At 47.6% G+C, this 13,791-nt stretch overlaps 1 protein-coding gene across 1 annotated transcript in view; it reads right to left on the reverse strand.

Annotated features, from left to right (window-relative positions):
• Positions 1 to 13,791, reverse strand: part of POLN (DNA polymerase nu) — a 160,973-nt gene that overhangs the window by 91,941 nt on the left and 55,241 nt on the right. The window contains exons 11-14 of the mRNA XM_077750518.1: positions 8,395 to 8,478; positions 8,011 to 8,106; positions 1,405 to 1,461; positions 531 to 584 (exon numbers count right to left, since the gene is read on the reverse strand). Coding sequence (XP_077606644.1) covers positions 531 to 584; positions 1,405 to 1,461; positions 8,011 to 8,106; positions 8,395 to 8,478 — 291 coding nt within the window. The remainder of the gene's footprint in view (positions 1 to 530; positions 585 to 1,404; positions 1,462 to 8,010; positions 8,107 to 8,394; positions 8,479 to 13,791) is intronic.

Here is a 13,791-nt window from a genome sequence, read left to right on the forward strand (position 1 = left end):
GGAGGGGGGCGGGGAGGAGGGCCGTGTGCACGGGGAGAGGAGGGCCCCGGGCACCGGGAGAGGAGGGCCGTGTGCACGGGGGGAGGAGGGCCGTGTGCACAGGGAGAGGAGGCCCCGGGCACCGGGAGGGGAGGGCCCTGTGCCCGGGGAGGCAGCATGGGTCAAGGTGGGCTGTGCAGCCCAGACGGGGGCTGACACTTGCTGAGCAGCCTGGGACCCTCACAGGCACCTCTGCCTGCAGGCTCCCCCCGGGTGAGCAAGAACCACAGCGTCTCCCTGAAGTGAGCGCAGGAGAGAGGAACAGTGTGCGCTGCGCCGTCAGCCTTAGAGCTTCCACGTAAATGCAGCTCATGACCTGAAGGCATGTCAGTGGGGCTGTAGAGAGACCTGAGTGGTAACAATATCGTGGCTCACAGTTCAGGAATATTTGGTTATTTAGCACTAACTACAACTTCAGGAAAGTCTACGTGTGCCCTGACCCATGTGGAAACCGTGTTCCTAATCACAGTATCTCTTTTAGCGCCCGTTACCTCTTCCACGCACGCTAGTAGTCCGTCCACGAAGGCTGACTTGGTCTTGTGAACCTGGGTCCCAAAAGACAAAAGGAATCATGTTCTCGCTGAAGCACCTGAACAGTACCGAGCGTCAGAGCGGTGTTTCCCAGGGTGCTGGGCGTGTGCCGCTCGCGTGTCCACACCGGTGACTCCAGGAGGCCCTGCGGCAGCCTGACGTGGTGCCAGAATTAAGGAGCAGTGACCCACAGGGAAAGACACCATCCTACACCTTTTCTGGAATCATTCTTTGCACAGAAGTGTCACAGACATAAATGGAGCGTTCTGAGTACCCACCCGCCCAATTCCCTTACGGTGTCCTCAGTTCTCTTCCATAGTGTCGTCCCTCAGGGAGAAAGGGTCATTTGGTGCCGTGACCACGCCTCTAAGCTGCCACCCCACAGGAGGGCAGCAGGCCACAGGCTCAGCGAAAGACAGACTGCGGTGGCCAAAGTTACGCTGCGGGTCACGCACACCAGGGAACACAGGGCAGGGGACACACGGGTAGCTGAGGAGGAAGGGCGTGTGTCAGTGAACGAGGTGGCTGAGGTGCTCAGACTGCTGTGAACCCCGCCAGGCCCTGGAGACAGCCTCCTGCACCCCGTGCTGGCAGAGTCCAGTCCACTGCAAAGCCCCCAAGGACAACACACGTCTTCTTCCCGTCCGCACGGTCCTCTGCCAGGAGGCTGGCCATGGGCGGGGGCACGGCCGTGTGGGCACAGGCGGGCTCGAGCTAGCCCCCTTCCCTGCAGAGCTCCGCCAGGGCCACTTCCGTAACCGTGTTTCTCTCATCAGACATGGGGCCCTCTGTCCCCTCCATCAGCAGCTCACTTCCGCACAAAGTTTAACTTACCCGTCTATACTCCAAAATTATCTTGGGTAATGGATGAAGGTCTTGTAGGGCATTTAACTGAAAAATGAGAAGAAATATCACCAATGTAATCCCTTCATTTAATTTTAACATTTTGAACACATTTTCAGCTGGAGAAAGTCCTAGTAATAAATGGTCTGCATTGACTGTATTTTCTAAAATGAAGATTCATAATAAACTCAGTTTTATCAATGTCTTAATCTAAATCCCTTACAAAATCACTGTTGTCCATATGGGAGCTGAAGGCACTTCACACAAGCTTGGAAATAAGATTCCTCCTGAGATTTAAACTCATGAAATCTAAACCCAGGGTATGTAAAATACCACATAGGAAGGTAAACTAAGAAAAAGCCTACAAACGTGTAACTCAATAGTTTAGGAGCGTGCAACATCTCCATCACAGTTATCTGGGCATAATGATGTCAGGGAGGAGACACCAGAGTAGGATTGTGGATTTTAAAACTAATTTTAAAAGGTCAAAATATTACACACAGGACAAGATCATAAGAACATGGTTTGTTCAGTCCCATAAAGTGAACACGCTTGGGTGCTCCTACCCAGATGAAACCCTCGAGATTTGCCCCAGCCCCCTACCCCTCATCCATCAGGTAACCAGCACCCTGACCTCCACCATCAAGGCCTTTTTTCCCAATTTTCGAACATTGTATCAATGGAATAGGATGGGCACTCTTTGTGTGTGGCTTTTGTTCAACATTATGGCTTATGTTCATCTATACTGTGTGAAGCAGCATTTCATTTACATGTACTCCTGTATTCAATCGTTGCAATGGAAGACAATTATATCTTATTCTTGATGGGCATTAGCGGGTTGTCTATGGGCTATGATGAACAGTGCTGCTGCGAACATTCTGGCTATGGGTTTTGGTTACTGTATGTCCACAGCTGTGTTGAATATAAACATAGAGAGGAATGGAACTGCAGAGCCAACTGTAGCAGAGGTAACATCAGCCAGTTTTCCAAAGTCAAGGCACCAGTTTTTACCTCATCAGCAACATGTGAACATTCCAACTGCTTCACATCTTTGCCAACACATGTTGCCCCAGGCCTTAATTTTAGGCATTCTGGTAAATGTGAAGTAATAGCATACAGTAGTTTTAATAGGTTATTTTCCCAGTGACTAATAAAGCTGGACAATATTCACATATGTATGGACTAGTTATGTATCTTCTTTCATTAAACCCCTGTTCATGTCTTTTGCCCATTTAAAAAATTGGTTTGTGTGTCTTTTTTTTTTTTTGTAGGTGTTTGTTACTCTGGATAGGGTTTTCTTTGACTGGTTCTATTTGTTGGAAATATCTTCTATCCGTGTCTTGATTTTTTTACTTGTTTAATGGCATCTCTCATAAACAGATTCTTAATTTTACTTTTGTCCCATTTATCAATCTTTTCCTTTATGGTTGATACATTTTGCGTCCTGTTTAAGAACATTTACCTAACTATGGGGCGCCTAGGTGGCTTAGTCGGTTAAGTGTCCGACTTTCGCTTAGGTCATGATCTCGCGGTTCGTGGGTTCGAGCCCCGCGTCGGGCTCTGTGCTGACTGCCGGCTCAGAGCCTGGAGCCTGTTTCAGTCTGTGACTCCCTCTCTCTCTGACCCTCCCCTGCTCACACTGTCTCTCTCTCTCTCTCTCCTAGAAATGAATAAAACATTTAAAAAAAAAAAAAAGAACATTTACCTAACTCAAGGTCTGAGGATATTGATTTATGGTATCTTCTATAGTTTTGATTGGTCTGCTTTTTATATTTGGATATACAATTCACTTGGGATTTATTTTTGTGTGATGTAGCTAGCTGCCTTACTAACAGGTTCCCAGCGCTGTCCTCTCAGACATCGTGTGTTTCATACCCACGTGTGCTTTTTTTTTTTTAAATATTTTTATTTATTTCTAGGAGAGAGAGAGAGAGACGGCGTGAGCAGGGGAGGGGCAGAGAGAGAGNTTTTTTTTAATGTTTATTTATTTTTGAAAGAGAGAGAGTACGAACAGGGCAGGGGCAGAAAGAGAGGGAGACACAGAATCCAAAGCAGGCTCTGGGCTCTAAGTTGTCAGCACAGAGCCCAACACAGGGCTCAGACTCATGAACTGTGAGATCATGACCTGAGACGAAGTCGGATGCTTAACTGACTGACCCACCCAGGTGCCCCGATTTAGGATTTGTCTTGAGGTCCAACAAACTAAGTTCTCCAGTAGTATTTACCAAGATCCCATTGGCTCTTAGTTTTTTGCATTTCCATGTAAATTTGGGAATCAGCTTGCCAGTTTCTACAAAAAATCTGGTAGGGTTTTAATTAAGGTTGTTTTGAATCTATAAATCAGGTTGGGGTGGGGAACTGACGACATTAACTCTAACCTAATAAGGCACGTAATTAAGGCACAGAGTTGTATCACTGTCTGTTTGAATATGGACTAAGGACATAAGAGTCTTGATAAACCGCAGAATCAGAAACCGGGGAGCCAGCACTGGGGTTGTGGGAGTAGGCACTGCCCAGGGGGAGGCACCCTACCTCAGTATAACCCAGAATTATTGTTTTCTTAGAAAAACTATCCCTCGGGGGAGGAAAGTATTATGAAAACACTTAGCCAAGAAAATTGCTTAAGATCAACCAACTCTCCTTATCCTGATACCTTACCCACAAAATAACTTTCTAACCAGTCTCTGTGTATATCTCTACTTGAGCTGTCTGAGAACACTTGAAAAGAATTAAGTATTTGATCTCCTAAAACTCTGGACAAAGCTCTACCAGCATTGGTTGGAGATCAGAGGCAGTGGTGCAGCCACCCGCCACCCCGTGACCTTTATCACACACTCCCTGCGTTGGCTCCTGACAGCACATTCTTCTCAGCTCCCTTCTCTCCGTGGCCACTCCGTAGCTTCTTGTTAGCACTTCCTCTTTCCCTGACCTCTAAATGTCAGTTCTCAGTGTTTGGTTCTGTGGTTATTAATGTTGGCTGGCTCACGAGAATCAGCTGGGGGCTTCAAAGACATGCCTGGGCCTGGGCCGTCCAGCCCACAGACACGATTCTGTGGGTCAGTCATCAGCCTGGGCACGAGGGTTTTTCCAAAGCTCCAGCCAGCGTAGGGGACCACCATTCCAGGGCAACTTCAATAAAAATCAGCTGAGCACTTCCAAGTGTGCATCTCCAGCACGAGGTGTCACCAACCCAACTGTTCATGTGACAGCTCTGTGTCAGTATCTTGTAAACACACTGGAGGGTGAATGCTGGATCCCCAGTGAACTGTCCCTCTTCCAGTTTTCTCTGAGTCGTGGCCATCTCTATCTGCTCGGGGGCATAACTAAGAAAACCAGGAGCTACCCCCGCAGTCTTCTGTGGACTCTCACTTGAATGCACATCACAGAGTTCCTTTCTGCTCTAAGAATGCTCTGAAAATTCGTCTGCTTTGCTCCATCTTCACAGATGGCACTTAGACCACTGAGACTTCAGTCCCCACACTACAGTGACAGCCTATTAACGAGACTCCCTTTCTCCAACAGCTCTGAAAGCAGACTTTCTGGAACACAGCTAACACCTGTTAGAATGGGCAGACTCCAAAGCGCTGGCCACACCACATGCTGGTGAGGATCTGGAGCGACAGGAACTCTCGTTCACAGTGTCGGGAACGCAAAATGGTGCAGCCGCTTTGGAAGATAGTTTTGCAGTTTCTCACAAAACAACATACTCTCACTATATGATCCAGCGATCATGCTTAGCGTTAAGCCAAAGGAGCTGAAAACTTACATTCACACAAAAACCTGCACATAGATGTTTATAGCAGCTTTATTCCTCGTTGTCAAAACCTAGAAGTAACCAAGATGTCCTTCAGTAGGTGAATGGCTAACAAACTGTGGTCCATCCAGACCACGGAGTATTATTCAGCGCTAAAAAGAAACGAGCCATCAAGCCAGGAAGAGACCTGGAGGAAGTGTGGACGCAGGTGACTGAGGGCAAGGAGCCAATCTGAGAAGGCTGCATGTCGTGTGATCATCTAGGGGACATTCTGGAAAAGGCAAAACTGTGAAGACAGTGAAAATACTGGAATGGAAGGGGGAAAGGGAGGAAGGAACTGGCGGAGCACAGGGAGTTTTTAGGCCAGTGAAACTATTTTGCATGAGACCATAATTATGGACACCTGTCATTACACATTTGCTGGAAACCACACCACCAAGGGTGACCCCTGAGATCATCCGCGGACTCGGGGGGGTGACGACGTGTCAGTGGAGGCACGCTGAGGGCAACAAACGGCCCCACTGGTGGGGGCACGGACGGTGGGGGAGGTGCTGGGCATGGGAGGAAGGCAGTAGGAGACACTTCTCTGTACTTTTTTTCACAGTAAAATTGTGAAATAAAATACAAAGTCTAATAAAACCGTATGTAAGATCACAGTTGTGCCCTTGTTTGAACTGTTCCAGGCTACACTTTCTGCCAGAAGTCCACATATCTCCCCACGAGGAGGGGAGCAGGAAGGGTGAAGGACAGTAGAGATTTGTCTTAATTTTGAATTCAGAACCATCTCCCTATGCTCCCTAATGCAAGTTATTCTTTTTTAAATGCACAGAATAGTGTGACTTGCTCAGTTAAATAAGAGAGTAAGGCTAAGAATATGATTTACACGGATCACGTCTTTGTGAAAAGTCATCCAGGTCGTGGTGTTAATTCTGTCTACAGGGAAGCCCACCGGCCCCGGAAGACAGTTCCGCCTCCATTCTCCTTCTCACGTTGCTGGTTGTCTGGAGGCGCCGAGGCACCACAGAGGGAAGGGCAGCACTGCCAGCTGGTGTCAGGACAGAGAATAGATCCGCCTGGGACCCTCGGCTCGGCGCTGCACAAGGGGAAGTGTGCGGCTTTTCCAGGTAACCCTGCTGCTCTAACTTGAGTGCACGGTGCCCCCATCTGCCCTGCGGGGGTGAAGTCCAGGCCAGGGCCTCTCCTGTAGGGTGGGTCCCACCTACCAGGGGCTGCCTCTGGCCGCTTTGGCTCTGGAGACATGAACAAGTCAATGCAGGGCTGTGACATGTGCAGCCTTCATCCTACAGTGATGAGCAAACCAGTAACTAAGATAACTTTAGGGGTGGGAAAAAATCTGGGTGAAGACATCATTGTGCGGGGGGCCCTGCTGTTGTCTGTGTGGGCAGGGGAGGCCTCTCGAAAGCATAATCTAAGCCAACAATCAGAAGCCACTGTGCAAAATCCAGGAGAAGAGTCTCCAGACCAGGAAAGAACCTGGACGGAAATCTGTGAAGAGCAAGGTGCTCATCNAGGGGCAAGACCAGACCCGTGGGCCTGGGGACACACAGAGGGCTTGGGGTTAATTGAAGTGTCAAGGGAAGCCCTTAGAATATACACCAAGGGAGTAACGTTAGTTTTCTAATGCTGTAAAAGACCCCTCTGCCTGGACGTGACGGCTAACCAGCAGGGTAAGAGCAGAGCAGGGGGCAGCCTGGGGGCGGAGCAGGAGCATCAGTGGGAGAGGACCAGGCGGTGACAGTGAAGACGAGGGAAACAGACAAACTAGGACCTATGTTTGCAGGTAGAGATTGTAAGGCTTGCTGCGAGGGAAGTCAAAGACGACTCGTAGGTTTCTGGATGAACTAGCTAAGAACTTCAGGCAGCACTTACTGGTTTTTGAGGGCTCATATATCAAGCATGGTCCTAAATAGTGTTTTACATACACACACACACACACACACACACACACACACACGCTTGTTGAATTTCCATAAGAATGTTGTAGGGAAAGGACTATGGTCCTTTTACACATCAGGAAACTGAGGCAGAGTGGTCAAGTAACCTGCCCCAGCTGTGCAGGTCAGGGTGGTGGCTGCCTGCACTGGCCCTGCCCCACCCACTGCTGGCTCGAAAGGACCCGGTGGGGGGTGGGGTGGAGGATGGGTGTCCGCGGAAGAGGCCAGATTCAGGTCATTCAGGTCACTGCAGGCTGCTGTGATTCCCTTGAGAACTGCCGCCTGAGCCACTGAGGGCCACAGGCAGGATGGTCCGAAGGCGCAGAACATGCTGTGCTGGGGTGGTAACATGCGTGGGGAGTGGGGGGCACAGGAAGCACAAACAGCCCCCACAGCTGGTCCTCACCACAGTAACACGAGTCCACCTACTTACGGACTCTGAGTATCCACTTACACTCTTACACTCAGTGCTCAGACAGAATTCCGCTCCTCCCTGTCCTTTGAAAGACAGGCTCCTCGGGGGTGGGGTGAGGGGTGGGGAAGGCAGCTCAAACTTTCTAAAATAAATCTAGGGAAGAAGACGATGACCTTCCTGTTTCTAGCTTCCGGCAGGGGAGTGGAAAAAAGAGGCTGCCACTGGATTGTCAAGAACTTGTTTTCAGAACAAAACTCCACCAAGTTGTCCTTTGCAGAAAATGAAGCCACCCCACGGCTTCTGGAAAACTGTACCATCTGCTTCCTTCTCCACGGTCCCTACTAGGAGGGCAGCCTTGTGGGGGGCTCCTCGTGGGGGTCGCTGAAGGGCACGCGGGCAGGCCCGAGGGTGACTCAGGCCCAGCGCAGCACGCTATCATTTCAGAAAGAAAGCGGACAATTTTCAGACCTTACCACAGCTTCTGATGTGGACCGTAGCCCCCGCGGCCCCGTTCTGGGAAGAGGGTCCTTGGGACTCAGCAGGTGCAGCTTCAGCTTGCCGAAGAGGATCTTCAACAAAAGCAGTGACACGTGGTGAGCGGGTCTCGGGTTTGGGAGAAAGAGAACATCGCTGCCACGGCCCAGAAGACACACCCGCTTGGACGCCACAGGTGCTCCCAGTCTGACCTCATGCTTTTCTCAGACTTACAGGAATTTGAAGGAATGAATCTCAATGTGAGAAAACATGGACAGCTTACATACTGTCCAGATAATCAACATAAAGCAGTCTTTATAAATTCAAAATAAATCTCCCTTTAACACCTAAAGAGTATATTTTATTTAAAAAGTTAACTTTACCTCTTGAAGCTGATTATTACTCATTATAAGGAACTGTTCTCCTGCAACAAAATGAGCTTCTTGCTCCAATTCCTTGAGACGAGACTGTGAATGTGATAAACGATCTCATTAATATTTTCACAATTTAAGATTATTTAATTTGCTCATCAGGCAATTCCCAAAAAGAGCTCTTATAAAAATAAAAACTAACCTACAATTTACCAAAATGGATGTTAAAAACAGATATTTTGACTCATGGTAGAAAACTCAGGCTCATAGAATCATTCTCTCCCAAACCTCAGGAAGCAATGAGAAAGGTGAAAGAAGCACAATAGGAAATAAGACACCAAAGGAGGGGAGGGAAAGACTGTTTTCTCTAGGAATGTTACCACCGGAAGAGGGATCTAGCATCATACCCATCAGAACATCCAAAATATCCCAAAGCAGAAGCAGCAGGACCAAACTGCCTGGTGACCGAAGTGAGGACACGACAGGGCCCTCCCTCCTGACAGAGCAGCCAGAGGACGCCAGTGAGGTGCTCAGAACAACCACACCCGGCCATGGGGGACACAGTCCGGCTTGAGGGGCAGGAGGCATCGGTGGTCCCAGTGAAGAGAATCTATCCATGTCCTACGACTCTACTGATACAATGCTGAGTGCTGAGTTTATAAGCCCCTCCCCCCTTGCCATTTCAGTCAGAAGAAAAGTAGAAGGCAGCCAGGACTTAAAAGTTTTTATTTATAAAAGGAAGCAGAGAGAGGCACCTGGGTAGCTCAGCAGGTTAAGCATCTGACTCTTGGTTTTAGCTCAGGTCAAGATCCCAGGGTCATGGGATAGAGCCCTGCATCATGCTCTGCACTGAGTGTGGAACCTGATTAAGATTCCCTCCCTCTCCCACTGCCCCTTTCCCTCACTGTGCTCTTACCCAAAAACAAACAAACAAATAAACTTGGCAATCCTTAAAAAAAAAGAGAGAGAGAGAGGCACCTCTCCAACTTCAGCTCAGGTCATGATCTCGCGGTTCGTGGGTTCGAGCCCCGCGTCGGGCTCTGTGCTGACTGCCAGCTCGGAGCCTGGAGCCTGTTTCAGAGTCTGTGTCTCCCTCTCTCTCTGACCCTCCCCTGCTCACGCGGTCTCTCTCTCTCAGAAATAAATAAAACATTAAGAAAAAAAAATTTTTTTTTTAAAAGAGAGAAAGAAGAGACAACAACAGAGGCTAAACCAACCACCCCTGGTGAAATATTGTCTGCATTCTACTCTTTACCAGACAAGGATGGCCTTGAGGCTGCAATTCTGAAGGAAGTTCACAAATAGGGCCCAAAGAAGTTAGAGCAGGACACTTACGTTACAAATAATAGTATGTAGGCAAAAAGCAGCCAGAAACACTTGCCTCAGTTAAAGTTTGCCCAAACTCTGTGGTCAAAGAAACAAATGATAAAGAGAAAAACCAGGAGCAGAGCACTAGAAGACAGTAGTGGGTCCCTTCAGGAATAAGTCACACTGAAGGAAAGAAAAACTCCAGTAACAAACTGTTTGATCTCAAGAATTAAGAGACAGCATGAGCTTCCAGTTAAACCAGCACAGTAAGCTGGCACGTCAGCGCACACGGCTTGTGTGTAGGCACAAGCAGCAATGGATAGACACAAACGGAGAAAAACAAACAGGCAGTTTCTTAAAAGAAACCAAACAAGACGTGAACATTGGCTCTGAGCAGAACTAGTTATAAACGAGAAAGCGGCAGGCAGAACTGAGGCCAGAGCCCACGTGGGCTCTGGGCAGGCAAAGCAGCGGCTAAACGCGCCGCCCGGCCGTGAGAGGACTGGGCCGGCCTGGGTCGGTCACCTGCTGCCACAGAACAAAGCACTCTTAGCAGACGCTGCTCTGTCCACACCTCTGAGGCTCAGCAACAGGGGCGGCGCTCAGCAAGGCACACGGCCGCGTGGCCTGGGGCTAGCAGTGCATACGTCTTTCATTATTTCACATTTTTCCCCTTTTAAAGATGATTATCTGGCTTTTTCGCATTGATAGGAGTTCTCTAGAAGAGTCTGATATGAGTCCTTTGCCATACACATGAGATACAATCAAAATCCCAGCAGGGTGTTTAAAAAAGCAGATGCTAGAATTTTATATGGTACGACAGACACACTGTAAGTGTGGAAGACACACTATAGGGTGTCAAAGCCACGGTAACTAAGGCAGGGCAGTATTTGCACGGATAGACCAATAAACCTGTGAAACAGAACAGAGTCCAGAAAAAGACCCACATTACGCAGTGCTAAAATCAAATACAAGTGGAGACCAGACTTGCAAATTCCCTGAGCAGACAAAAGCAGTTTAGTCATACAAGCAAAGCTTAATCTAGCTGATTTTGCAAGATAAGTGAGGCTACTTGATTGCGTTGCTTCTTGCTTGTGCCTTTGAAAATCATAAGTGAATCTCAAATTGTGCCCCCAAATTGAGATGAAATAACAACGAATGAGTTCTCTTTTATTTAAGCAATTCTAATACTGCAATCCTGAGCGTGAAGAATAGGCGGTCACTGCCTCCACCCTTATCAGCTGTTTTACGACAATTTACGTCTAAGCCTCATCGCGCCTCACGGTGTGAGTGATCCTGGTTTGAGAATCGTCTCTTTGGTGTGTGCACAGTGCAGTTTCATTATTACTGCTTCAGTGCTTCACTGAGTTTACCTTGTTTTTTTCTGAACTTTTGAGAACAGTGATCTGTTTATGACACAGACATTACTGTAATTCAGCAGGGAAACAATGGCACTTTTAATAAATGACACTGAAATAAATGGCAATCGACTGGTGAAGAAGTATTAACTGTACTTAATACCATAGAGAAAACTTAACGTGAAATGGATGGTAGGCTTAAAATAATACAGCTTATAGGGCGCCTGGGTGGCTCAGTCAGTTGAGCATCTGACTTCAGCTCAGGTCATTATCTCGCAGTGCACGAGTTCAAGCCCTATGTCAGGCTCTTGGCTTTCAGCTGTCAGTAGGGAGCCTGCTTTGGATCCTCTGTCCCGCCCTCTCACTGTCCCTCCCCTGATTGGGCACATGTTCTCTCTTTCTCTCAAAATAATCATTAAAAAATGATAATACAGCTTATACAAGAAAACACGGAGGAATATTTTCTTTACCAGAAGGCAGACAGAAGACACTAGCACATAAAAATTTTTAAACATTTAAAAACAAAAAGGTTCACTGAACTTCACTAAAATGAAAGAGATTCTGTTTACCAAAAGAGCCACTGTTAAGAGTGAAAATACAAGCCATGGACTCAGACTGGGCCAGAAAGTAATTTAGATTCTTTGGGCCACATATGGCCTCTGTCACATATTCTCCTTTATTTTGGTTTAGGTGTCTTTTTTTCAGAGAGAGAGAGAGAGAGAGAGAAAGAGAAAGTGAGAGAGCACCAATGCAAGCAGGGGAGAAGCAGAGAGGGAGAGGGAGAGAGAGAATCTCAAGCAGGTTCCGCACTGTCAGCGCAGAGCCCGACGCGGAGCTCAGTCTCACCACCCTGGGATTGTGACCTAAGCCGAAATTGAGTCTGGCACTTAACCGACTGAACCACCCAGGTGCCCCTAGGTGTTTGTTTTTTAAAACCTATAACAACTACTCTTAACTTGTAGTCCATAAGAAAGTAGGCCCCAGGATGGATTTGGCCCAGAGTATTGTTTGCCAAACCCTGGATGGGTAGAAAGAATTTTCAATATATATTACGAAGGATTTACATAGAGAATTTAAATTTAGTACAAACAACTCACATGCAAAATCTATAAAGAATTCCTACAAATCAATATGAAAAGGTCAATTAGCATACATTTAAAAAATTATTTTATTTTGAGAAATCAGAGAGAGAGACAGAGAGAACAAGTGGGAGAGGGGCAGGGGTTGGGGGCAGAGAATCCTAAGCAGGCTCCACACTTAGTGAGGAGTCCAATGTGGGACTCAATCCCACGACTGCGAGATCATGACCTGAGCCGATACAAAGAGTTAGACGCTTAACCAACTGTACCACCCAGGTGCCCCTAGCATAAATTTCAAAATGGGTGCAGTCTTTGCAAAATTGGACCATGAGAGTATATCCAAAATACCATCAAGCACCCAAGAAGGTCCTCAATATGATTAATCACCAGGGAAACAAACTGAATCCACAATGATACACAATCTCAGACCCACTAGAACAGCTAACATGAGAAAGACTGGCAGTACTACACTGGTGAGGATGTAGCATGTGTGACTGGACAAGGTCACAACCAAGTCCAGGAGCTACTTGGAGGCACCTACTACCTTTACACACACGCTGTGACCTGGAAATTTCCCTTTTAGACACAAAACCAAGAGGCAGGAGCACTGATATCAACTACAGTTTGCACATGAATAATCACAGCCACTGTGATCACAGCAAGTTGTACTGGAATCCACTTCTGCTAAACTCAACCAAGCAAGTGAATCATAGATGGACTGTGAGAAAAAAAAAAAAAAGCCAGAACCAAACAGCCCATGTGGTGTGGTTCCACTGACATGAAGCTCAAAATCACTGAACGCAGAGTCAAATTAATGGCTGTCTCTGGGGATACAGACTAGGAGGGGACAGAAAGGAGCCTTCTCAGTGCTGGAAATATTCTGTATCTTGTTCTGGCTGGAGTCACATGTGTGTGTACATATGGAAAATGCGTCAAGCTATACACTTACGATTTACATCAGGGAGATTCTGGGGAGAAGGCAGAGTAGGAAGCACCTGTAAGTGAGAACCTGTCTCCCCACCTGGACAGTAGTTGCAGGGGCAGAAGCTGCCTGATGCAACAACCACTCTGGGCTTAGGAGTCTCCAGGAGGCTTGTGACTTCCTGGGAGAGGCATGGATGATAAACTATGGCTACTTTTGGTCAATGTCAGCTCTTGGCACAGTAGCAGCTACCCATCCCCCATCTCCCACCCCAGCCACACAGCGGGGAATCATCTGTTTCTGGAACCGTGTGCAGGAGCCAGGGTGGACCAAGGAACCCTGTCCTTCAAATACCAGGGATCTGTGCTCTGACTACTGACTGCTGCTTCTGACAACAGAGGTGCAGACACACAGGCAGGCAGCCACTATTGCTGCCCCTCCTGGCACTGTTGTAAGACCCTCTCCCTCCAGCTGAACAGATGTCCATGGGATTTAAAGGGCCAGCACCTTTTATATCCCCCTTCATTTTTCACTTTTTCTCCTTTTGGGAGCCAGGTATTAAAGACAGGGGTGTTCGGAAACTACTACTTATGCAGGGAAAATTAGAAATAGACTGTGCATGCCCAGAAGAGTCTTAGAAAAAAACATGAGAAGTTTACCCTTCAGGCTGATTGTTAGCACAGAGGCAGCCTACAGCAATAAAAAAAAAACTAACAACACTAACACAAAATAGCAAACCCTG

This window comes from Crocuta crocuta, unplaced genomic scaffold (genome assembly GCF_008692635.1).
Source record: "Crocuta crocuta isolate KB4526 unplaced genomic scaffold, BGI_CrCroc_1.0 scaffold179, whole genome shotgun sequence".
In the NCBI taxonomy this organism is placed as follows: Eukaryota; Metazoa; Chordata; class Mammalia; order Carnivora; family Hyaenidae; genus Crocuta; species Crocuta crocuta.